The sequence below is a fragment of the Haliaeetus albicilla genome, chromosome 17 (genome assembly GCF_947461875.1).
Source record: "Haliaeetus albicilla chromosome 17, bHalAlb1.1, whole genome shotgun sequence".
Lineage (NCBI taxonomy): Eukaryota > Metazoa > Chordata > Aves > Accipitriformes > Accipitridae > Haliaeetus > Haliaeetus albicilla.
Window position 1 is genome coordinate 8,109,784 of NC_091499.1, and position 27,149 is coordinate 8,136,932.

Sequence of the window (27,149 nt, forward strand, 5' to 3'; positions counted from 1 at the left end):
TACATATTACATAAAACATGCTTCTGCAATTCTTACGTTGTACAGATAAATATTATGAATAAGCTACTGACTTTACAGTAAGCTTACAGCCTGCAGTCATTTTACTGGATGAAGAGATTGTTCAAAGCACAGAGAAAAAAAAAAGTCAACCAATAAACCAAACCCTGCATTATGAGACCCCAAAAAAGCTGCTTGCAGAATGTAACTGACAGAGAGCAACCTGCACAAAAAAAACTTAAAGATGGAAAATCGTCAGCAAGAAAAAAAAACCTAGTTCTGGGACCTAATGCCACGTGCAGGGTCCTCAGAGGTGTATTTAATAACAGCAAATTAAGGAAAGAAGATCAGCATAAAATGAGCCTGCTCCCTAGCAGCTGGCTATAGTATAGCCATAGAGGCATGTGTACATGTACATCTCCATTGCAAAGAAAAATTAAATTATGTTAGCAAGTCTCAACAAGAAAAAAGGAAAACAGAAGGAAAAAAGGAAAAAAAAAGACTAAGGTAAAATTGTAAATTCTGTAGCATCTTGGCAAGATAACAATATTAGAGTTCAAATAAATTCACGGGATTCTATCTGAACTGAATGGGACAATTCACAGCTGTTAAAATACTGCTGCAGTTCTACTAGCAAGGGCATTGGCTTACACCACAGCTCCTGCTTCCAAGGTTATGTCTACAACTGCTACGAATTATGAACCTATTAAAAAATATTTGTCAAAAGTGAATCCTAGAACAAATTCAGCACCAAGAGAGAACTGATGACATCATTGCCAAGGTATGGAGTAAAACTGGTTCACTTTTCTACCATTACACAGATTTGTGGCCTCAAGTGAAACTGCCAAGAAATGTACAAATTAATCTTGGTTTGGAAATCTTACATAGACTATTACACAGCACTGTTTATTATTCCCTAGAAAGAGTAATCTCTGAGGAGACAGGAAGATAAAGGTGGGGAAAAAGGAGATGGCCACCCTTCTTTGCAGTCAGAAAGTTAAGTAGTGCAGGAACCAGAGAAGACAATGCTTGTTTCTATTACCCTGTGTGCATTCTGCAAGTCACACTTTTCAAGAGATCCAGAATACGCAGTCTCAGAAATAATTAGGTTTTCTTCACTGATGGCAGATAGGTCTTTTAGCTGTGTTTTTGCCAAGTAAAGATGCCTTAATTGTAGTTAATTAAAAAAAACCCCTGTATTACCAAGACAACACAGTTTGTATACTAACAGTATTTTTGTATATTCAGAAAAAAAAAACCAGGTAAAAGGTTGATCTTCAGAAATCTCTTGTGAAATCCCTAGAAGAATATAAATAGAAACAGTCATTCCATGACCTTGTGGTGCATTGACCCTGGCTGGATGCCAGGTGCCCACCAAAGCTGCTCTATCACTCCCCTCCTCAGCTGGACAGGGGAGAGAAAATATAACAAAAGGCTTGTTAGTCGAGGTAAGGACAAGGAAATATCACTCACTAATTACCATCACGGGCAAAACAGACTCGACTTGGGGAAATTAGTTTCATTTATTACCAATCAAATCAGACTAGGATAATGAGAAATAAAACCAAATCTTAAAACCACCTTCTCCCCACCCCTCCCTTCTTCCTGGGCACAGCATCACTCCCGATTTTCTCTCCCTCCTCCCCCACAGAGGTACAGGGGGACAGGGAATGGGGTTGGGGTCAGTTCATCACACCTTGTCTCTGCCACTCCTTCCTCCCCAGGAGCAGAACTCCTCGCTCTTCCCCTGCTCCAGCATGGGGTCCCTCCCACAAGAGACAGTCCTCCACAAATTTCTCCAACACGAGTCCTTCACAAACTGCTCCAGCACGGGCCCCTTCCACAGGATCAAAAGTCCTGCCAGAAAACCTGCTCCAGCCTGGGCTCCTCTCTCCATGGGGCCACAGGTCCTGCCAGGAGCCTGCTCCAGCGCGGGCTTCCCACGGGGTCACAGCCTCCTTCGGGCATTCCCCTGCTCCGGCGTGGGGTCCTCTCTCCCCGGGCTGCAGGTGGAGATCTGCTCCCCCGTGGACCTCCCTGGGCTGCAGGGGGACAGCCTGCCTCACCATGGTCTTCATCACAGGCTGCAGGGGAATCTCTGCTCCAGCGCCTGGAGCACCTCCTGCCCTCCTTCTGCACTGACCTGGGGGTCTGCAGGGCTGGTGCTCTCACATCTCACTCCTCTCTTCCCTGGCTGCAATTGTGCGGGTTTTTCCCCCTGTCTAAATCTGTTCTCCCAGAGGCACTACCACCGCCACTGATGGGCTCGGCCTTGGCCAGCGGTGGGTCCGTCTTGAAGCCAGCTGGCATAGGCTCTGTCGGACACGAGGGAAGCTTCCAGCAGCTTCTCACAGAAGCCACCCCTGTAGCCCCCTCGCCACCAAAACCTTGCCACACAAACCCAATACAGACCTACTAGCTAGTAGGAAAACTCCATAATGTCCTGTTTTCATTGCCTTTAGGCAAACTAAGAGCATCTTCTTCCTAGCAAAGATAACATCTCCCAGAAGAGTATGACTCAAAAATATGCTGAGATTACTTTCTCTGCCTTTGAATTTGAAGCTGAACATAAACAGAACTTGAATTTAGAGACTATCAATCCTTCAGAGGTTGGGAGGAAAAGCAAACAGTTATGACACATCTTCTAGAACCAATCATAAGTCTCAAACAGCCTCTTATCTAGGTAATGTCACACTGAATGCTGGAGGTTGTAGAGTAAAATCATAGAGCAAGAATGATTCCCTATTGATGCAGTCAAATTTACATGCTTGGCAACTGACACTTCTGGAAAGAAGTTTGGCTTACCTTTTATTATAAATTGCTACTTCTGCTTACTACACTAGAGACTTTAGAAATTGTAGTGGTCTAGATTAAAAATGAATTGGCACCATTTCATTATACAGACGCAATTGCAACAAGACAGTTCATGACTCTATCCACTGACTACATCACACCAGCTACAGCAACTTGGATTTTACTGGAATGTGGAATACAACCCATTGGTTTTCAATTTGCCAACAACCACTTAAACGTCTACACAAAAAACACTGGATTTACCTGAGAATGCAGAGGTAAGAAGTTCTGTCCCAGGCCCTCCAAAATAAAAATTCACCAGCCACAATTTATTTCTATGGGCACTTTATTTAACACTAGATTGAAGTAACCATGATCTAAACTGGGACCTTTTTCAAGCAATCATACCAGGACACCAGTGTATCTGCCAGCAAAGGACTGCCAGCAAAGCTCGGGGGTTGCAGAAGCAGTATTGCTCCCCCCTACTCCATTTCAGATCTTCTACTTTTCTTTTGGAACTAAACTGCTGTTACCAGTCAACAGAATTCCCTCTCTTCAATCACTTTTAAATCAGACTGCAAAAAACAAGGGCATGTGCAACAACAGATGATCACTGCAGATGCACCCAAGAGGAAGTTTAGTGCATCTCTGGAAGAGGAAAGATTTTAGGAATACAGGAAAGTTTTAGGAAAATCAAGAATCAGAAGACCTTAACAGCAACTTTTATGCACTTCATCTAGGAAGCACAAACAGAAGTTTTTATTTAGAGGCGAACAGGGTAAGCATAGGCAATTTTTATACTTGGTACACAAAATCTCTAATCTATTCTGCCATGTCACATATAAAATAAACCCACAACAGAGAGTCCTTTTTCTGATAGGTTAATCATGCATAAACTACAGGACATAAGAATTTAATGCCTATGACTGTTGAGGGACTTAGCTTGCTAATGAAAGCTAAAGAAATATGAAAAAAGTCTCTGCTGTGCCTGAAGTAACAAGCGAACAAACAGGTCTATTCAAAACACTGCAAGTGTCCCACCCCTGCCACTGCACATCCCTCCACGCAACAAAGCAAAATGTATGTGGGTGAAAGGGCAAATTATATTTACAACTAAGTTAGGACTGCAATACATAAAGTAGAACTGAACTGTATTTCCACTTGCATTGTTCCGAGTTACCTGCAATGAGGTTAGAAAAGACACAATCAAGCTCCTGGATCCACAAAGGTATCAATTACATACAGTGTTTGTGGGAAGGTAATAAATGCAGCCAAAGTGTCCCAGATTGGCACAAGGTGTGTATTTATGAGATCTTTGGCTCTACTAAACGTGACTATTTATCAAGAAATCCAAATTACACTGACACCTATCTGTTTTTATAATTCCCATGCCTTGGGAAACTTGCAATTTCAGAACCGATTTCAGAGATCCATCCAATATTTTAACAACAACAAAAAAGCCAACAGTTAAAAATACTAAGAACACTGGTACAAAAAAAAAAGTTCCTGGGATCTCATAAAGATAATACCTTGTGAACCAACATCTGTTACAACACACTATGGGAGTTTTCAGCTTTCTAGCTCCCTTCAACATGCGGAGCCAAATCTAAGTGCATCACCAGACTGTTAAACTTAATACTCGTGCTTTAAATTTAACAAAAGTTAATAGAAAAGAGTAAAAATAATCTTCAATTACATACTGATTGTCCTCCCTGACCTCCTAATCAAATTCTGTGGTGGTGGTCCTTTCTTTTGCTTATGTTTTTGCTAGAGAAAATAAGTCCAGAGGAAAGAACCTACATAGGGTAAATCCTTTCCACTGAAAATAACCCGAGTTTTCTGACAGATCAGCAATCACCATCACATCTAGCCTTTAGACATGCATTCCAAAATGATTTTAAAGTGCAAACCAGCATGGCTATTAAAAAGCATATATGAGAGCAACAGTAGTAAAGCATTTATCTACTCTTGATACACAACATCAGTACATTTAGGTTTTGGAAACAATTCAGTGACATGCCATCTGTACTTTAAAAAAAAAATTATCTACAAAAATAAAGATTTTGTACTTACAGTAAATATTCGCCTGCCAGTCCGATCAAAAGTTACACAGTATACAGAAGACAAGTGTCCTAAAATTCGTTTGTGCATCTTCATATGTTGATAGACTGCAGTTGGAACAAGACGTTCAAGTCTGTATTTTCCATTTAGTTTTCTTGAAAACAGGGTATCCACTACCAAATGGGGAAAGAAAAAAAAAAAAAAAAAGACACGGCATTTATATTGGGTTCACAAACTAAAATACTTCTCCAGGATGGAAAGTTTCTTTCAACATTGGACCACTTGCCATATGAACAGCTTACTACAGTAATTCTCTCATTTTGCCGCAGTTAGGGAAAAATACATACAAAAAAGTAGCCTATGATACAGATGTGCAAAAAAGTACCAAACTGCAAGCAGAGCATAAAGATGCAATACAACTTTCAACTTTAAGTGCCCAAACATATGCTTCTCACTTTATACCTACTGTAAGAAATTCAGGACGACCGAGACAGCTTCCATGGATGAATAAACTACCTCAAATGTAACAAAGTCTAAGAGCTTCCAGGTAGCTATCATCTAAAGATCAGCAAATATTCAAATCTTCTCCAAGGCAACCTGCTTTTTGAGATTTATACAATCAAACATTTATCCACCACTTGCAAGACAATTTTTTTTTAAGAATATTGCTACCCACTACAGCTAAACAAACAAAAAAACACCAAACAAAAAATTACATATAAATTTACCAAAACCTTACAGAAAATTCTGATTTTGACTAACAGAACCTTGTTCAAAGAGTTTGGGATTTTTTTTTCAAGTTTAAAAGCTAAGAAGATCCAGGAGCAGGAATCTACCTTGTTTTAACAAAATGGAAATCTTCCATCAAGAACTTCAGTAAAGAAAATAAATCTCAGTGTTACCAATTTTAAACTGCTACTCATGCAATGATAAAACAACAGAGTATAATGCTTATATGCACGGATACATAGACATTCAGTCAAATGCTCCCCCATATTATTAGACCAAAGAGTGGCAATAGTAATACATTGTATATTCCACAGATCTGTGATAAAGCAGGTAATATATTCAGATCTACAGCTTCTGAATATGTGAAAAGTAAAAACATAAATGCCCAGCATGTCCACAGCAATACACACACATGAAAAACAAGATCTATCAGTGCCAAGAGAGGTAGCTAATACTTTCATTACTACTCTGGTTAGCCATTCTTTATATGTGACCAAGGTTGTCTGTACTAGCGAACTGAGCAGGACCAGGGCAGGGGTCTGGGCACTGAATCACATTCACTTCCTAGCATCAGCTGTGAAACAGCTACAAACCTCTTGCATTGCTTGGTTTTGGCCCAGACCAACCAGACACTGGTTCATGAGTCAGCACAGGTCAATCTACATTAAATGTGCAAACTGGATTGTAGCTACTCTGTAAGGAGCAAAAGCACTTAGTGGTATGGACAACTGCCAAGCCCACTGGCCTCAGGCCGTAAAAACAGTCCTAAAACATTTCAGTTAACTGCCTACGTAGCCTAAGGATTCAAGGAAGTTTTCCTAGTTCAAGACGCTTTGTGAAGGAACAGGATGGTTAACTGGGGAGCAAGGCACTTTTAGTCAATGCATCACTGCCTTAAGGCTCTACTATATCCTCTTCACCCTCCCCTTATACAAGAAAAAGATGCAGATGCATTTGCTTTATGACAAATCTTTTCCTTGCCAACAGTCTACTTCAGACAGCAGGAAACCAAGATTAGTTCAGTCACAAGATAAATCTAGTTTTGGTTTCTGACAAATCATCCTACAGTTTAAAAAACAAACAAACAAGCAAAAAACCGAACAAACCCCTCACCCCACCCCCCCCCAGAAAACCCTAACACACGTGCACTCACATAAACAGAATAAGGAAGGTCTTTGTCACAACAATAAAGTGAGCTTACACAACAATCTCAACCTACTCAGAAGTCACCTTTTGTTTGCTCTTAATGTAAGATGGAGATGGTTGCTGGAAATCAGCTTCTAGCAATGCCTTCAAATGAAACTGTAGCTCACAAAAACAGAAAAAAGCTTAACTAAAAGTTTAATTTGCAGAGATGTTCTGTCAATAAATCAAAACTGTAAGCACATTCTTCAGGATAAAACAACCAATGACTTCATATAAGCATTTAGTTTTTAATATATATCTGAATTTATGAAAAACCTTTTAAAGTACTTGAGATGAAATTGCAAGTTTGTTGGTTTTGGGTTGGTTTTTTTTAAATCACTGAAGATGATTAAGTTTAACAGAACCTAAGCCAGTATTTCTGATTGTATTCTTGCTGATGTGAAGTGGTAATGGGCAACTTGCTACTAGTTCACATATCCCTGGGAAACTCAACAGGTGACATGCCCCTTGCTCAGTAACAACCTACTGGAGGAAGTAAGAGGCAACATAGTGATACTGGAAACAAGAAAACTGAGATCTATCTCACTCTTTGGCCTTCATCAAAGCTTAAAAACACACAAAAATCCCATAACTGGTTAAAAATAAAATTAATTAAAAAGTGATTTGACATGGAAAAAAAACAGTATTATGAACTTACATTCTATGGGAAATTTTTTTTTTTTACCAACACCATGGCACTGGCAGGGGAGAAAGGAAGAATCAATCTCCCACAGGTTTGAACACTGTCCATAAACATATAATTTTTAGAGGACTTCTCAAACTGGTTTTTTGTTGTTGTTTTGAACAAAATTCTCACATCCACCATTGCTCTTCAATATTCCCTTCCATTTAACTACATTTGTATTTACTCTCACTGACTTTGCCAAGTGATCCAGCTTGATTTCTCCGACCTATTCCCACTTTTTATTCCAAACACTGACAACTCTAATGTGTCACCTGCACACTTTGCTACCACAACAGCATTTATTTCTTTCCTCCAGAATACAGGTAAAAATTTTAAAAAAGCTGTGTCTCAAGAATAAATTCCTGCAACCATCCAATAAAGTTGACTTTTCTGGTGCAAGCCAAGGTGAGAAAGGCTACAGTTAATAATGCCTTTGTACTCATTATAGACCTTTGGTTTTATAATGATTGCTGCCCATATCTAGCATCAACGTTTGTAAGGCGTTATATGGTCTCTAATCTGTTTTAGCTTGATTTTAACTGCATTTGGAAAAAAAGTGATTTTAGAAACCCTTGTGTCAGCAAGTCTAGTATATCCCTTGTTTTAGCCACATTAGCAGTTTTCTGTCTTTGCTTAAATTTTGCTTGGCCTCACACAAATGAGTCAGTATGAACAAAGGTGTTAATCACCGGAAGAGTGATAAGGTATAGGCAGTTAAACAGCTGCAGTGGGAGCCACAAACCATACATAATTAAGGGAGGGAAGGAGGATGAGACTTTATCCCAGGAAGGGTTAGAGAGCACTGGCTGGGCCTCACAGTGCATCAACCAACATGAAGAGAAGGGTTGGAAGGAAGAAAGAAGAAAACAACAGAATAGAGATTGCCTGTTCCTTGCTGGAAAGGCACTGCGAAGTGGACACTGCACAGCAAGAACTCCCACCCAATGCCTGGCCAGCTAAGGAAATTAACATTAACTTAGCTTTACATGCCTGTCTACTACTCACACATAAGATCCTGCTTTAAAAACAAACAAATAAAATTTAAAACAAACATACAAAAAACCCCAATGTTACTAAATAGTTGTTGTGCAACACAGGCTGACAATCTACCACTTGCTTGCAAATGACATTTTAGTTTCAAAATCAGGAGCCTTCATATTTAATAATGAAGCTAACTGATCAGTAGAAACCAATGCCTGAGAAAGCCATGTATTTTGTTGATGTTTTAAACATGTAAAAAAAACTTTGCCACGAATTTTATCTTTTAAGTTGCTATCAGTTGTTTACCAATCGGTTCCAAACAAAATGAACTGGCTTCTAGTTTTTAGGTAACTGGGCTCATCTTCATACAACATGACCAGCCTTAGAGACTGAAATGGTCTGATACCACAGAACGGTTGAGGTAGAAAGGAACCTCTAGAGATCACCTAGTCCAATTCCCCTGCTCAAGCAAGGTCAGCTAGAGCAGGTTGCTCGGGGCTGTGTCCAGTCAGGTTCTGAACACCTCCAAGAATGGAGACTTTGCAACCTCTCTGGGCAACCTGTGCCAGAGTTTTCATCACTGTCAAAAGGTGTTTTCTTATGTTTAAACTGAAGTTCCTCTATTTCCATTTGTGTCCATCGCCTCTGTCCTGCCAGGAGGCACCAGCGAGAAGAGTTTGGCTCCATCTTCATCACACCCTCCTATTTAGGTATTTATACCCATTGGTAACACCCCCCTGCTTTTTCTTCTCAAGGCTAAACAATCCCAGTTCACTTGGCTTCTCCTTGTATGACAGGTACCTTTTACACATATCCTTTAACACAAGGTGGTCTTTTTTTTTTTTACTATAACTGACAGAATAATATAGTTACACAAAGTACTCTTAGGTTAGCTTTTGGGCCTAAAGTATTTACTATATTTCTAACAACAGACATCTACACCACTTTCCGAACCTCACATTCTCTTTACAGCCAAACCAGCAGCATCATTTAATAAAGAAACTGTGAGAAAAGTGCAAAATGCCTCAGAACTTTTCTTGAAGTGGAGTATTCAGTAAGACCATGAAATACTATTTCTGAAAGGCAGATTATTCACCAGTCAGGAAAAACATTCTTCATTGTCTGGTGCAAACAGCCAGTCTCATTCAGGTCTTCACACCTGAATGGCCAGCTTCCCCAAGACCTTTGAGCTCAAAGCTCTCAAAGCTTTATGCCTTGGTTCTGCGCTTTTTCAGCAGTTCCTGGAAATTACTGAAAGAGTTCTTTTTCTGTTTCTGCATCGAAGAAGACGGGACCTTTAACAAAACAAATTATCATATGACATAGCTCTTTTGTTCTTAATTAAGCACTTCAGCAACTTTTTATAAGATATGTTGCAAAAGTGATAGCAACTGGACAAAGATTATTCCATATTCAAGTTTTGTTTCTCTTTATTACGTTCTAAAGATATTCTGTAGTTTTCTGGAGAACTATATATTTGTACATATTTGCATAGAAACCAGCTACCTACAAGGCAGCTGGAACAACACACACAAAAATTTAATTCTAAAGAATATCCCATCAGCATCATAATTGCATTGGTTCATCAGGCTAGGAAAAGAATGAATATTTTTCTATGTTCACTGAAATGTAAATTAAGTTTTCCTACACAAGACAGAAAGACTTCAGTATCTTTTCTGTTCCTCAACCATTAGTGGGTCCTCCACCTGAAATACATACAGCCTGAAGAATAATAGGTTCCAACTTCTTTTTTGTTGGGCAAATACATAAAATACAGCCTTCCCAGGGGAAAATGGAGAAGTTTAGGGAAACAGAACAAAATTTTCTAGTTCAATTTATAAAAGAAGTGTCATTCCAGTTCATGATTTCATTGAGAGGATCAGACGAGAATAGGATAAATCAAAAACAAATGCTTTAACACACAGCTCTGAACCAGACATCCAAAAAATCCAAATACACTTCACTTTCACTTACCACCACTTATCTCAATGTTTGGAAAAGGAAATTATTGGTCATGAAAAACGTGGTATGTTGAAATAACTGTAATTTTGCAAATATTCAGTGTTCTGCAAAAGGTTCAATAAAAATAACATTTATTTAGAAAGCCTTACTCGTTCTTCCCTAAAAAAAGAGTCTGAAAGTTATTTTTCTTAACATTTAATTCCACTGCCATGGCAACTCTACAACTTTCTTTGATTCCAGCTGCCATGGATTTCATACACTGGTCTTTTTTCCTTTAAATACTATATACCATGGACCAAGCTACAGTACAACGCAAAACAGTCCTCTTCCATTCTGATTTCTCCAACATGTTTTAAAATGTATTCCCGAGTAAAGGAAAAGGTAAGGCAACCACTAAAAGAAATCTCAGCTATCAGGAAGCTCTGTCCTCCAGTCACCTTGCAGAAATAGCTGCTAATCTAGGCCAAGATTTTCCAAGTTTAAAATCTTCAAGCCAATGCACAGCCAATCAAGAGGGGCATTATTCTATTCAGCAACAAGCATTTTCTCCCCCACATCCAGAGCACAACACAGAAACAACTCTCTACATGAATACCAAAACCGAAGCTGTAAACAAAACCACACTGAATGGATGCAGGTGCTACATGACAGTTCAAGCGAACCACCTATGACCAATACGCATACTAGCTGAGGAGGTTCTGAAAACTTGGCTCTGAACACCCAGGCAAAACCACATTCTCTTCCTATATTCCAAGCAACTACAGAAATATCATGGAAAGCATGCAACTCGTGCTTTAAAATGAAAGAGCTACTAGGACACCAAATACTTTGCCATCTGAACAAGTCAAAATCGGCTGTGCTCAACTTAAGAGCTTCTTAGCTGTAGCATGCTTCTGCTTCAGCTGTTACAAGAGAACTGTAATTCTCTGGGTAAAGTGTAATGGTATGCATTTTGAGATTTGATTTTGAGTTTCTTCAACATTAGAAATAATATAAATAGCCCAAATTAAGCTCTATCATATATATATACACACACATACATATGAAAGTACATAAAATATATATTTATCTCCCAATTAATGGAAAACTTACAGGCTGCCAATGGCCTCCAAAAGGAGTTTAGAGATTGAAAAACTGTAATGGCAAGCTACCACATTAAAAATGCCTGTTGCAAAAAGCACCTGCCTATATATTTGTACACTGTTACTCATTAGTTCCCCAATATACCTTTAGTCTCCTCTTTCTTGCCAAGACCAAAACCTGTGTCTTTGCAGCAGCTGCACCTGATCAGGAGCCAATCAACTGAATATTCTCTGCCCACTGTAATCCAACACTGCACATCCATCTGAAACTACCATTTTGGTATAAACCACTACTGGTTTTGTATAATCCACACTGGTAATTTGGTCTTGATCACTCCCCCTTCCCTGGACATCAGCAGAGAAAGATGAAAAGACACAAGTGATTTTGCCCATTTTCCTATCCATTACAAAACAAAAAGGATGCTCCTTAAAGATATCCAAAATATCACACATCTTGATTCTTCTAGCAACTAAAAAAACATGTATCTTCTTGTTAAAAGGTTGAAAGCTAATGAACGTTTTAGTGACCATATGAGAGCTTAAAGATAATAACTAAAAAAGAAAAAAAGAAAAAGAATACCTCCAACCTCCAGCTTCCCAGTTTTTCAATGGTACAGACAGCGCATGTATAATTCATGATATAGCATAGCAAACTGAAGCACAGCTACAACATTACTGAATGGACCAGAGAGAATAACTTCTACAAGACACTCAAATCTTTCCAAAGAAAACCATTACCAGTCTACATGACTTATTCTCCCCAACAATGGGTGCAGGCTATACTGTCCTGGTTTTAAGTTGTTATATAGTACTAATTATTTATCTACTGACAGCTTTATTACATCTTTAAGAAAAAGAGTTTTATTTGTATGTATTCACTGTTGAAATATATTTTATTCCATTTCATACTTCAAAGACAAAATTAGCTTCAGAGCAGAACTAGTAGATGAATTTACAATACCCTCCCCCCCCCCGGTAAATATGACAACACAACATCTTAATAAAAATAATACTAAAGGTAAGGTATATGACAAAGAAAAATATAAACAGAGCTACTACTTAGCTCTCATCATCACAATAATCAATGACCCTGGAAGTTAGGTATTACAAAGGCAATGCCAGAATAAAATTGACTTACCTATACTAGGTGGACTGCCATAATTTACAGGGGACTCTGGAGGCCTCCCACAATGTAGTGCAGCAAGAGCAGATCCCTTCCATACGACATGTTTGCAACCTGTTTTTAAAAAATTACACAAAAAATGTAGGCGTTTTTTCATGCGAAAACACAGAAAAGGCATAACATAGCAAGAACTCTCAAAATTCTCATAAAATTTTCATACTTTTGTTTGTACGAAGCAAAGACTGTCTGCCAGCTCCTAATAACGTCTGCACTCCAGGGACACTTTGGGGAATTTCTTGCTCTAGAAGCGGTCCAAGCCGATGGCATATTTGAAGCAAGTGATCAGGTGCCAAGTGTCTGTAATATTTCACCTATTATATGAAAGAGCAAACAAAAAATTTGATAAGGAACATAGTATTTTTGAAGAATTACTGGTTTAATTTTTTTCCCCCATATTAATACACAAATTCGTAAGAAAACTATAGTATATTAAGGATAAAAACAAATAATGACCTTTAAGTACAATAATTTGTTCCAGCTGGTCCTAATTAATTCTTTTATTCAGCACATGCCACTTCATACAAAGAACTGTTGGTATTTACTACTTTCTGACTTTAAGGCACAGTTGGCCATAGTCTAACAAGCTCCTTTATAATCACAGCACAAAATGTATATATTCAGTATTATATTTAAATAGTAGTGTGATCAATTTAAGTTACTGTAAGATAAAGGTGAGACAAAGTTTGTAAGGAGAACAACATTCACAGAATTTTTGGAAGATTCACATGTACCAAATACATAACATAGCTGTGTAGCAGACAACGCAAAAACATTCTGCCTCAACTCACCTAAGTTTCAAGACCTTGTTGAAGCTCATTGGATTTTTTTTTTAATATCTAAAGCTTTTAAAGAAAAATGTGGGCTTAAGTAATTCAACTTTAAAATTGGTCTACATGGTCCTCTATTAGGCTACAAACATGCCTAGTTTTTGTAACTGCTCGGTTTTCAACTGCACAGTACTAAAACAAGCTCCTGTTATCAGCAACAATCTTCTCACCCCTTGATTATAACAATGTTGAACCAGTATTAATGACTGCCCAGACAAAACCAGCTCATTCTTTTGAACTACTATAATTCTAGATCAGAAGACCATCTTATATAACAAGGAAAAAAGCTTCAAAATGTGACAACAGTAATATCCTATTAACATAAAGCTTTCCATTAAGAAATAGCTTTTTTTTTAAATGCATAAGCTATTGTCAGCTTAGACTATAACAAAGAGAATTTAAAATAATAAAATTAAGAGCGAGGACAGAAACTCAATTTTCTTCAGTTCTTGTACAGGATTTGGCATGCAGTAGTTTTATCCTTCGCACAGCCTGAGACATGTCTTCACAGTTTTACTTTGCAGAGGAAAAAACGTACTGCAGTAAAAGCTTGTGATGTTTTGTTATTCTGCAACTAGAGAAGGCTGTGACTGACATTTTAGGCAGAACGGTGCTTCTGTATTACACCCAATTAACAGGAATATACCTCGTTCTTCATCAAATGTGCTCCTATCTTGCTGACACACTGTAATAGCTTCATATATTCTAGCAGTTTGTTCACATAAAGAGTACTACTATCTGAAACCGAGGCTCTGGAAAAGCCTTGCTTACACCAGTAATTCCCATCAACACCACCACAACCTCCCAGTGAAGGAGTAAATGTTTTTCTCTTTCGCTCCTGCCGTGGTTTACCCTGGCCAGCAGCTCAGCCCCACACAGCCACTCACCCGCTCCCGCCCAGTGGGGTGGGGGAGAAAATCAGAAAGGTGAAAGAGCAAAAACTCATGAGTTTAGACAAAGACAGTTTAATCAGTAAAGTAAAAAGCTGCATGGCAAGAAAAGCAAAATAAGGAATTCACTCACTACTTCCCATTGGCAGACGAATGTTTAGCTGTTTCCAGGAAAGCGGGGCCTTCCTTCTGTGAATTACATTACTTTTGTAGAAGGCCTTGCAAGCTGTTTGAATTTGACTGCCTAAAAGTTAAATGACTTACAAAATTCACACAAGTGAAAAACAGAAAAAGGATTTTTTTTTAAATATTAGTAATTTTTTTTTAATAAAGTTACAGTTGATTGTGCCACTCAGTTCATTTAAAATTACTAAATTCAACGTCATCAGACAGGCACCCTGTTAGAAGAGTGGCAAAAAATCATCCACTGAATTCAGAACTTGCTATTCCGATTAATTTTTTCTTACCAGTAACATGCAAATAAAACTTGCTTTTTTCTACTTAAAGGAGGAATCACAGTCAAAATACACGCTTGAGAGCCCTAAAATACCAGAATAGCCGTAAGAAGTGACAAAGCTATGTAGTTTCTGCCATCAACAGCCCTGACCCATTTCCTTAGCTTTTGTCTCCTCCGCTCCTATCAAAAGGAGCACAAAAACTTAACAAATACTGCCCTTCGTATAATTCTATCTGAAACCAGACTTCATGTCTGCAGAATCCGAACTTGTCTCTCAAAGATTAATAATTACTGATTTTTTTGGTTTAACCACAAATATTAGAACTACATATGCAATACAGTTGTCATTTTATCCTGCTCCAGACCCTTCAGTTTTACACATCCTCACAAATGCACAAAATCTAAAGTAAATGAAGCAAATCGGCTTTGACACGTTCCAAAACTACAGATAGCTGACATCTTGAGTCATACTTCTCATGATTTGTCATAAGCCATGTGTTCACTTTTTTATTTTAGCATAAACTAGGTAGGCTCAATTCCTCCTGCAGTTTTTAAAGCAAATATTTTGAAAAAGGGGGATCTATTTGTATTATTCTTGCTCATAGCTATTAAAGATCTCATCTTAATATATACCTTACACCCACACTATAGTCTCTCCTCATTTAAGTCCATTTGCGTGAAAGCAGCTATTTATGCCAAGTTACGCAGTAGTTTGGTGATGCTTCTGCACAGCGTCTGTCTGAATAACCACTGTTTGCTACTAAGCAGCATTTGCAACCAGCTCATTAACAAACTGATTCAACAATACTAGACTGAGCCGTACACTTAAAAAAAGTGACACTGGCAATCTAAACACTTGTCAGTTCCAGAAAGTTTATAAAACTATTTCATGAACCATACAGTCAATATTTGACTCCCAATTTCCTATATAAGACTAAGGCACACACAAGAAACTTTTAAAAATGAAAAAGGCTTCATTTCGCTGCAAAACCTGCTAGGGAAAAACCCTCTTATTTCATTATAGGTTTTACTTGGACTTACTTCTTTCCCTTATGGTCCTGCTATAAAGACGTAAATGGTGGAACTTAAGTTTTCTCCAGGTAAAGTACTTCTCCATCAGAAAAAAATAATTTTCTTTTAACAATACTAATAGAATAGTTGCAGTTGAAAGGGACCCACAACAATCATCTAGTCCAACTGCCTGACCACCTGAGGGCTGACCAAAAGCTAAAGCCTGGTGTTAAGGGCATTGTCCAAATGCCTCTTAAACACCCAGGCTTAGAGCATGGACACCTCTCTAGGAAGCCCGTTCCAGTGCCAATTTGTATGTGTGACTAATAGCATAACAGCAAAAGTCACAAATGAAAGAAGTGCCCAACAGAAAATCACCTTAGTCCTGATTCCTCCCTTTTTCAAAAGGGAAAAAAAAAAAATAAATAAAAAATTGCAGACGAGAACCACAATGTGGTAGCAACAAGTCAAGAAAGGACAAAGTAAGGAAGTTTATTCGATACATTAAACAACAAAGAGTGGCTTGAAAGCTAAAATTATTTGGATTGTTCTTAGGTGCTGCAGCCTACCAGGAGACAATTCTTGCACTGACAAACTGTAAAAGAAGCTAGAACCAACGTAAAATATAGCTACCACCCTCTGTCCTGCTCCTAAAACAAATAATAATTACAAAAAAACTCCTGTCAAGAGTACTTTTAAGTCAGATATAAGTGACAAAAAAAGAAAAAATTTTTTTTTTTAAATGAGTTTACAAGCTTTGTCAGAGACAGAAAAGCTCATAACAACTCAATAGAATGATGGAAATTTGTCTTGATATCAATCTGATTCTGAGAGGAGAAAGTAAAAGCAAAAGGAAAAAAAATAACAGATGTACAAGTATTTAAAATTCATATAGCTCTAAATGAAAAGTGAAAACTGGACTCTACAAACAGGAATTTTAAAATTTTATGCCAAAACTGTGATGTCAGACAGTCTAAAAACAGCACAGATCTTTTTCTCTGCCAGTCCCACCTAGCTGAAATTCTAGCTGGTTTCCTCCTGTTAGGCTTTCTGCAACATCTAATTCTGCTCTTTTCCTCCAATAGAAATGCACAGAAGATACGCTTTTACAAGTATAATAATGAACTCTCTTTTTGTTCGAATAGACTTTTCACATGAGACAAGTTAATAACATTTCTTAAACATTACTGTAATAAAAAGCAGAACTCTGTTAGCAAGTACAAAATTTTCAGCTCTTAAGCACAAATAATATTTTCTAGAAAATAAGAAGCAGCATTACTCTCAACCTCACCCTTTACCTACTACCCCAACTTTATTTATTCCGAACAAACAGCATGGGAATACAAAAAATGCACCTACACTGCTATTTGGACTAACATTCAAATCTTTATTACCTTTGAAATAGACCCAAGTGCTTATATTTTCATTCTGCATGACTCTGCAGAATAATTCAGCATCAGAATCACAATGAATGCATCTACAGAATCATGATTTGACCTAGACTCTTTAGTTAAATTTGTAATACATAATGCAGTTATTCGCTGCCAGTGTTTTGGACATCAAGTAAAATATGACCCTATTCTGGATCCTGCTCTAAGCATTGTGCATACCAAGATGTTCTCCAAAGTACTGTTGTTGGGGTTTTTTTTTCCCCCATGCTAACAGTTAACATGCTTAACTACAAGTTTGACTGTAAATATCTTTCAGAAAAACACACTTCCACACAAGGCCATTTAACAACAAAATCTAAGTCAGTCATCTAACCTATATATCAAGATGTGAGAGCTCAATCTTACTATTTCCAGCAGCTACCCCAGCTTTAACTATTCTGCTATGTAACATATTACCCAAAACAAGCTCCAAATTGAACTACAGTAATTGTTGTACTATATCAGACCATCAATCTAATTGAGTACCCTGTACCACCAGCCACTGCCTTATCACTTTAAAATTAGGAACTGCAATGAAGTGCAATTACTTTTCTCTGAAGCTTTTTTTTTTTTTGGGGGGGGGGGGCTGGGGGAGCAGCCACAAACGACAGGGAGGAAAGAATTGGAGAATTAACCATTTTCCCCAAAGCATGTTTATTTCTCATGTACTTTCTCGTTATGCTTGAGCTAAAAGCATATGGATACTGAGCCACTATTTCCTACAGGAACGCCTATTATATTAATGTGAGATTACTTTTTCCTCTAATGAAATAGACCTATATGAAACCAGCAATCCCAAGAACATACTAGTTTTTCAACTGTTTAATGCTTTTAACAGGTGTGAGGCCAGAGCAGATAAAAACCTCAAACCTTAGTATAAACAGACTGCTACAAGCTTGCTACTTACCATGTGAGAAGGTATGAACAGTAGTACCATTTTCAGCCTTATGGCCTAAGATGTTCAACTATACCTATCACTGTAGCTATTGCCCATCTTAAACTCATTCATAATGTTTTGTGGGGGTTTTGTTGGTTTTGGTTTTTGGGGTTTGGTTTGTTGTTTTGTTGTTTGGGGTTTTTTTAGTAGAAGGTACACCTTAGAAACTTGACATTCCTCTTTAGCCCATCTCTCATCAGTGTTTCTTAGTCTCAGTTTGAAAGAACCAGCACAAAACAGTTGACTTAGCCAATCCTCTTGATTACCTGTGGAACAAATAAACGTGTGGTACTTCACACAATGAACTGGAGTTCCTCCTCATCAAAATACAATAGTTTGAAAATAGAGGCTCTAACATCACCTGAATTCCCAGCTATGGGAATAATCTGTAGAACAGAAATGCTTGTCTTTTAGAACTAAAAGGAAATCATTTACGTTGATGTACGTCCAACAGAAGCACTGGTAATGAGACCAAAAACACTGCTAAGAACCACAATCATTTCACAGGTTTTCTTACCCCCAATGCCAAGTCTTTCAGCCCACCTTCCAAAACACTGCACAGACCTTCCCCAAAATACTGTTAATAACAAAATCTAGATGATGACACAGCTCTCTGATTCCATGCAAGTTTTATTTTTGCTCCCTATTTCTTTGAATACCTTTACAGCACAAGATTTCCTGAAGAAACAAACCACTTATTATCTGGTTACTTATTGAGAAACAGAATTATTAAACAGTAACCACAATGCTGCCTAAAAGACTTTATTATGTTAGGTATTATACAAACAACGAAATACAGTGTCAATGTACTTAGCGTCCCAGTCCCACAGATACTCTTTGTAACTTCATGTACCTTTGCATAACCTGAAAGAACGAACAGTGGAATGGCCCAAAAATAGCATTTTGTCATTTCCACTTTAAATCATATTTAGTTATTGTGGGCAGGGGAAGAGGAAGGGACAAGTGTTAGCAAAATAGTAATAAACAGTTCCTGAGAACAAGAAGGCATACTGCCTACTAAACCCATTGCGCCACCTTCCTGCTTGATGTGAATTCCCTGCCTTCTTCCTCCTCAACCACCACCACGAATAAAATTCTAATTCAACAGAGAAAATGACAGTTACATGAATATTTTGCATAAGAAAGAGAAAGTTAACACAATGGTTCTGATCATATACACTACGATGCTTGTGCCCTAGAAGACCTTTAAAAAAAAACAAACAACAAAACCAAAAAAACACAAACCAAAAACAATCAAACAAACAAACAAAAAAAAACAACACTCAACCACCCTGTATGGTAGCTCTGCATTGTTGCAGTGAATTTTAACAGTCAGCTTCATCCAGCTGAAGTCCACTTTGCTCCCCAAAGGAGCAGCCCCAACGCATTCCCCAAGCCCTTCACGCACACTCCTATCATCTCCCTCATGGTGGTGGTAGGACCCATGTTGCTGCACATGAAAGGAGAGCTGAACCGTCTGAAAAGGATTTTTTGTACTGTTCATTTTTCAGACAGTTCAGCTCCCTTATCCAGCTAACCACACATCTGGATGAGCACTCATGCTTACACAAAGGATGCAGCAAAAATGCACAGCATACAATTAGAGCAGCTACACCCTTAGTGAAACTGCAACATGAAAAAACAATTACCCTGGAGTCAAATGATGCACTATAGATTGTTCAGGTGTCAAGGCCCTACCAAACATGTTTTAAAGCCTAACTATACAACACTTAAACAACATCTTTAACCACAATCTATAAACAATTCACAAGGCTGCCTTGCTCTGCTAAAATGAGCTGTTAACTCTTAAAACTCCTCAATTTCTGTCCCCCATCATGAGCAATCCTCAGTCTTTCAAAAAGAAATGAGAAAAAATTGCTGGCTTACCATTAGTAAGTTTTCACAACTAACGCAAGACAATACAAAACATCCTGAGATCTGTTACTGAAGAGTCCCACCATCCACGGTACACCTAGGTCACAAGTGGCCTACCAGGGACTCAATTCTCAGAAAGTCTTTGGTTATAGCACGAATAGAAATCTTAATACTGATGACGTAAAAAAGAGATGGGCACTCTCAAGTAAGAGACCATACTCTCAAAGCAAGATTCAAGCGGTTTATACCACAAATGGCGACTACAGAAAAATGTAATATAGAAATATTTGAATTCAAGAAAAATCACTTAAGAATATAAAACATAATGGCATTTCTGAACTCATGTATTTTCCCGCAGCATTAAAAGCATGCACAGCATGGTGTTAGGTTATACGAAAATGAAACATTTATTTTCACTGACCCAACAGAAAAATGAAAGCAATTTACACAATGAAAATTGCATTGGATTTAACATTATTTACACAAATTAAGTTACAGAAATAAAATATCTAAGGCTGTAAATTTCAGTCTAATAACAGAAAGCTAACTCTAATAAGAATTCCTAAATAAATGTTTTCAAAATGTGGACAAAACCAGGAACAACATCATCTCTTGAGAAGATAACCACCTGAATAAATGTATAATAAAAGGCACGATTTTGCGAACAACAAAACAGAAACCTGGGATTAAATTCCATCCCCTGTTACACGGGGCCTTTATTCCCTCCTAGAGTAAAAGTCAGACATCTAACACTACATTTACTGGTATTTTTATTTCTTAGCTTTTCTCCCTTCAGCCCCTTCTATGAAGTTTAGCAAAAGCTCAAGGCATTCAAGTCTGAGAAGTGGTACCAAAACATGACAAAACATGCCATCCTCAGACAGAAGAGTCAGCATCTTAGAGCTGGAAAATTTTTTTAAATGAAAAAAAATGAAGAAACAGAAGGCTAGCTCATCATCAGCCTCTATCTTACAAGCTGAAGATTCTTTGGTTTGAGATAAACAAGCTTTTGTTTAATGAAACAAGACATTGTAAAAGACACTTCTTTTGTATGAAATGTAACTGTCACACTGCAAATACACTTCGTGCCAGCCTTCACAGGCCACACATGTCAAGTAATACAAAACTTCACACACCTTTGACAACTGAAGCAAGAGCAGACAGAGAGGATGGAGAGAAGCATCAAGAACAAGAAACATCAAGGACATTTCTTCCCCCCCCCCAACATCTAGGTAGGGACAAGGTGGAAAAGGGCACACTAACATTTATCAGGAAGTCTAAGAAAACTTTGTTAATAACAGAAGACTAGGAGAAGAGAAAGGACCTAGTCAGCATCACATCTCCAAATATATGTATCCAGGATCAAGTCCAAATTTTGAGGAAGTACATCTTACATCATTACATACCTATTCTGACTAAATTAGTCTTTACATGCTTTCCAACAAACAAAAGATGTTTCCTGGAAAGCAGGGTCTGAACGAACTTAGTTCTCATCAAGTCTTCTTGCTTCAACCTTTAAAATGTCTTTTTCCTCACTTCCTCTTTCTTCACATCCTTTCATATGCCGACTACATAGAAGAAACCCAAATCCATTCCACACTAAGACTGCGCCTCCAATTCTTTCTATTTTATAGGCTAGAAGAGAAAGATTCACGGTAAGTTTTACCGAGCAGCTTCTGACCGTTGTTTGAAATGGATAAGGCCTTCCAGTCTTACAAATAAATAAATAAATAAAAATAGCATAACATGTCATGCAAAAGTATCGGCACTTTGGAATTCCCAACCGAATTTCTTGATGATCTTTGATTTCAGGAAAATTTAAAAGTACTGGTATGTATGAATATGTTTTCAACAAGACAGTTGCTACCAATTCTGCCACACCACATGCACCAAAATGCCTGGGCCAATCCACCTCTTGCTCCAGAGAAAACCAATGCAGCAAGCGAACCCGTTCCAACTACAGTAAATAGCTACGACGCATACTGTAACATTCGTAATGTAACTAAAATAACGTATATGCCAACGGTCTTTATTGGACACATTACAGATGGGAACCGTTCCACCTCCTTTTGCGTGAGCTCACAACTTCTCCACATGTCTAAGTCTCAGAAGTACTGGAGTTCAGAACTACTAAAACCAGGCAAAAAGCCTGAAGGGAAATCTCGCTTTGATGAACATTACAAGCAGGGCTCAGTCTTCCTCTGAAAGAAATTCAGAGACTAAATTATACAACAGTGCACCTGTAATGAAAACAATACTAGCAACAAGTTGCTAACAGACAGAATTCAGACATCTTAATTGCTGTTTTCTCAACTACTGTAGTTCACAACACATTTGTAAAAAAATATCCAGGCCCCTCTCTGCCAGCAAGAGCTACACCACTGCAACTAATGCTTTTTTTTTTTTAATCACTGACTGATCTACACCTGAGATGACAAGCTGGGAGATTAAAAAAAAACAAACAAGGGGGGGCACAAAACGAAAACCCACATAAGTCAAATTTGTGACGGGAACTTGCCAAGTCCAGTTATTCCTACCCACCAGACCCCAGTCGTGTCTAAAAAAAAAAAATGCAAAGCCACACACCGAACTGGGACGGACACCTCAAAAGCAACCAGCTCCCCGATGCGGATCCCAACCCAACTTGACGGAAAAGCGAGAAAAGAAAGAAAGAAAGAAAAAAAAATCAAACCCAATATCCCTCCCCGGTCACAGCACGGCCACCTGGGACCCCACCTCCCAGCCGGCCACCCGCGGCCTCTTTCCGGCGGAGGGAGCCTCCGGTGCGCAGCGGCAGCGCGGAGCCATTGTGTGTGTGTGTGTCTGTGTGTGTGTGTGTGTGTGTGTGTGCGCGCGCGCGCGCGGGCGGCGCGGCGGAGAGCGCCCCCCCTGCTGGCGGCCCGGCCGGTTCCGGCAGCTGCCTGCTGCTGCCTGCGGCCCGCCCGCGCTGGCCCCGCCCCGCGCTGCTCCCGCCCTGCCCGCACCACGTCCGTGACGTCCCTCTATTTGCAGCCCCGGCGAGGCCGGCGCTCTCCCTTCAGGGCGCTTGTTGTTATTTACCCCGCGCCGCGCCGGAGGGACCGGCGGGGCCCGTTCCCCCCCTCCCCACCCGGCGTTTCCCCTCACGGCCGAGAGCGCCGAGGGTGGTATTTTTCTTTAAAAAAAAAAAAAATCTCCAAAGTTTTTTTGTGGTGTGGTTTTTTTTTAAGTTGTATCTTTTTTTTTCTTTTTGCGGGAAATTCAATTTTTTTGCTGGGCTGCTCAGGGAGAGTGAAGGGGGGAACTTAAAAAAAAAAATCAACTTTGCCCGCCGCACCGCGGCCGGCCGCTCCTCTCACCAGGTTCTCGTAGCTCCGGGGATGCTCCTTGCCGGTCCAGTCCGTCCGCTTGGGCAGCAGCTAGCGGTGGAGGGAAGAGAGGACAGACACCCCCGTGAGGGGCCGCCCTCCCTCCCCCCGGGGAGCCCCCCAGCAGTGCCCGGGATGGGGCGGGGGAAGCGGGAGAGAGCGAGGGAAGGGGGAGGGAGGCCGCAGGCGGGGCGAGCGCCGGGTGCGCGGCGCCGCTTACCTCTTTCTCCGCCACTTCTCGGATCAGGACCTGCAGCAACAACAAAAGGGGGGGGGGGGGATAAGAAACGGGGGCCGGCTTTTTTTTTTTTTTTTAAAATAAGAAATAGGACGAGGCTGCGAGCGCTCCGCCCGCCCCCCTCCCCGCCAGGCCCGGCGGCGCCATCCATCCATCCCTCCCTCCCTCTCTCCCTCCCCTACCTGAGCCGCTTGCTGGCAGGGTCCGTCCTCCAGAAAGCGAGCGATGAGGAAGTAGAGCTCTGAGGGGAGAGGAGAGGCGGTGAGGGCTGCAGCTCCCCCTTCCCCGCGGGGCTTTTCTTTCTTTCTTCCTTCCCCCCCCCCTCCCCGCCGCCCCTCTCTGGCCCCCCGCTCGCTTCCCGCCGCCCCGCACGGCGGCTTTCCCCGGCACTCACCCGCTCGCAGCTCCGCCGTGTGCCTGCTGCCGCCGTCCCCGGACATGGCGAGGCGAAAACCGGGGAGGGGAGGGGAGGAAGGAGAGAGGGGAGGAGGAGGAGGAGGAGGGGGGTGGGGGGTAGGGGGGGGCTCGGGCCGCGCTCCCGCGGCAGCGTCGGGGCCCAGCGAAACGCGTCCGCCCGCCCGGTAGCTGTCACTGTTCGTTCACCAGGAAGAGTCTCGGCTCCACCATTCAACCCACGGGCAGGAGGAGGAAACAACAACTCACAGCAACCCGCCGCCAACGCCGCCGCCGCCGCTGCCGCCGCCGCCGCCGCCAGCCAGCCAGCGCGAGCGAGCGCGATCCCTCCGCCCGGAGAAAGAGTCCCCTCCTCCTCCGCGCCCCCCTCCTCAGCCCTCCCGGCCCCTCGCGCCGCCCCTCCCCCCGCGCCCCTCAGTCCCCGGCGGCCAGGCGGGGAAAAGGGGAGGGGGGGGAAGCTGGTTTCTCCTAGCCCCCCCCCCCTTTCTCCCGCCCCGCCGCCGCTACGGCGGCCCCCCGGCTGAGGGGAAGAAGGGGGTTCGAGGGCGAGCGCTACGTGTTTTTATTAGCGGGCGGGCTGAGGCAGAAGATGTCGGAGCGGCAGAGGCGGGGTGGGCGGGAAGGCGGCGGCGGGCTGGCGGCTGAAAGGCGCTTTCTCTGCGAGGTGCGGGGCGGCTCGGAGCGCGGAGGGATACGACGCACGGGGAGGAGGGGCTGCGGCGGGGCGGGTTGAAGCGGGAGCAGGGAGGGGGGAGTGGGCAGCCGCTATTCGCGGCGGCGGCGGGGAGGCTGGAAGTTACCGAGTTTTAGTGTCGCAGAAATGGGAAGCGAGCGAAGCCAAAATGCCCCCGGGGAGCGCGGCCCCGCTGGGGAGGCGGGCTGAGGAAGGCCGGCCCGCCCTCTCTCCTCCTCCTTCCCCCCCCTTTCTCCTTCCCCTTTCCGCGGCTCCCCCGCCGCCAGGCCCCTCCCGCGCGCGGGGTTTCGGCGGCGCCGGGTTCCCTCAGAGCCCGTCAGGGGCCCCGGGGCGCTGAGGCGGTGGCGTCTGCGCGTAAGTGCCGGTGTCTGTCAGGCGGTGGTGGTCCTCTTCTCCTCGCGACGTCGCGCCCGGGGCCGTGCCTCGGGTTTGGGGCGGGAAACGACCCCGACGGAATCACCAGAAACGGGCTTTTCCGCCGTCGTTCGGCGGGGCTTGCCCGGGCAGCTCTGCTTGGGGCCGTCGCCACGGGGGCGGAGGGTGCAGGGCTGGCAGGGAGCTCGGCTTGAGAAGTTTCCTTTAAAACCAACCAACCCCAGACCCAAACAGCTATTAACGATTTGATTCATTGTTCTTGCCGCCAACCAAACCAGACGTGCGGGACTGACGAATCTTCTGGCTTCTAGGAGCGATGGCAGGAGGAGGAGGAGGGTTGTCAACGCGAGGACAAGCGAGGGATGGTGATGCCTGCAACCTATGGCTGAACTGGAGGTAATTCACTAGCGGATCAATAACGTGCCGAAGGTTCCTGAAAGGCTGCAGCGTTGTACGGAGCCTGATTAGCGATCAAATCGTTTATTTATTTAATGTTCGGTAGCGCGACGGTACCGAATAAACGTTCCGATTTGTGCTGTAACTGTTTATTTGCTGCTCGCAGTCAAAAAGGAAAAGAAAATAAAAGCAAAGCAAATGTCCGCTGATAATTACCTTTAAAAAAAAAATCGGTATCCGATGAGGAAGGGGGTTTAAAGGAGCGTAATTACTTGTCTTTATGGTTTGCAGTGCCTCTGTGCTTTTTCAGGTCGAGCTGGGGCCTTGCAAGAACGAACGTGTTTGTGGACAATAAGAATGGATTTAGCAGGGATCGATGTAAACAGGGGAAGCTGTCATTTTTTAATATTTATTTTGCCCCGATTATTAACTAACGTAACTTGTGAAGCAAAGCCAAAAGTATGTTTGAAATCACGTAGAAACTAGACAAAGAATATTTTGTGTGTAAAGACCCTGAAGGTCTCAACTATATAACTTTTAATAAAATTCAATTGAAACTGTATTTCTGGGCAACTGAGGAGAGGCCGAGTTGAGCTTTTTTTATACATATGTTTCCAAGGCCCCCGAGCTCGGTGTACGAGCCTACTGCTTGAGCTTTGTGCTTGGCACGGTGAGAAAGCTTTCTGCAGCCACCCTTCTGCTTTATTGCACAAATGTAACCATGAAAGGTTAGAGAACGGAGGCTAAAATGTCACATATTTCCATAAAGTCATGTTACAAAAAGTGATAAAAATTAGATGCCTAGTTGCTGTGTATTTTGACATACAATTATCAAATGTGGTAAAAATCATTAAAATCATAATCCAGCATGTGGTCTGTAATCGTGAGGGTAAATGTATTTTGTAGTACGGATTTTATTTATTTTTTTTAAAGTAAAATCGTGCATACTAGATTTGATCATTTGATCTGTAGCTATGCTCACTTTATATATTTCAGAATGTACGGGTGTCTCCCTTTTCCTAGTTTTTATAACAATAACCACTCTGTGTTTCAGCTTTATTTTAAATCCACACTTCAAATAATTGAAATGGCAATGAAATCGTATTTACCATCTAATAAAGATTTAAAAAATAAAGTGACTTGAGTCTTTTCTTAGCGATGTAAAATATGTATTGTCATATCTCTCATAGGTGGTTCTCGCAACAAAGGGCTACGTGAATAATGTGATTAACGTTTTAATTTCTGTTGGTGTTTACATAAAAGAAAGTATACTTACATACAACATCACTAAAACTATAAACCAAGGAATAGAGAAATTTTAGCAGTTAGAGAGTCTGAAAGTAGAGGAAAACTATCCTGAATATATTGAACTTCCCTGTTCTTTTGGCAGCTCTTTAACTTTTCCTGATGCAGTTTAAAATACAGCCCACAGAATCAAAATGTTCTTGGTGTTTTGACAGTAAAATAAGGATTGTGGTTTTGGTTTGTTTTGTTTTTTAATTTTCATAGAGCACCAAGCAAAATGGAATCCCGGTCCCTGACTTGGGCCTGAGCACCACAGTACTACAAATAATATTTAATAAACAGCTTTTACAAACAC

The 27,149-nt window shown here is 41.1% G+C and overlaps 1 protein-coding gene and 1 long non-coding RNA gene across 5 annotated transcripts in view; one reads left to right on the forward strand and one right to left on the reverse strand.

The window, feature by feature from the left end:
- PHIP (pleckstrin homology domain interacting protein) overlaps positions 1 to 24,277 on the reverse strand; it is a 117,763-nt gene extending 93,486 nt beyond the window's left edge. For both annotated transcript variants that reach the window (XM_069804712.1, XM_069804711.1), the window contains exons 1-7: positions 24,065 to 24,277; positions 23,853 to 23,911; positions 23,653 to 23,682; positions 23,424 to 23,483; positions 12,819 to 12,969; positions 12,614 to 12,712; positions 4,864 to 5,024 (exon numbers count right to left, since the gene is read on the reverse strand). In XM_069804712.1, the coding sequence (XP_069660813.1) occupies positions 4,864 to 5,024; positions 12,614 to 12,712; positions 12,819 to 12,969; positions 23,424 to 23,483; positions 23,653 to 23,682; positions 23,853 to 23,911; positions 24,065 to 24,110 (606 nt within the window). In that variant the 5' untranslated portion in view covers positions 24,111 to 24,277. The remainder of the gene's footprint in view (positions 1 to 4,863; positions 5,025 to 12,613; positions 12,713 to 12,818; positions 12,970 to 23,423; positions 23,484 to 23,652; positions 23,683 to 23,852; positions 23,912 to 24,064) is intronic.
- Positions 23,859 to 26,684, forward strand: LOC138689541 (uncharacterized). Of its 3 annotated transcripts, none has more exons than XR_011328391.1 (3): positions 23,859 to 23,931; positions 24,277 to 24,748; positions 25,432 to 26,684. It is a non-coding gene; the product is annotated as an uncharacterized lncRNA (long non-coding RNA). The 3 variants fall into 3 exon arrangements; XR_011328392.1 differs by lacking the exons at positions 23,859 to 23,931; positions 24,277 to 24,748 and adding an exon at positions 24,860 to 25,132 and having other exon boundaries at positions 25,432 to 25,549; positions 25,860 to 26,684; XR_011328390.1 differs by lacking the exons at positions 23,859 to 23,931; positions 24,277 to 24,748 and adding an exon at positions 24,830 to 25,132.
- The last annotated feature ends 465 nt before the right edge of the window (positions 26,685 to 27,149 follow it).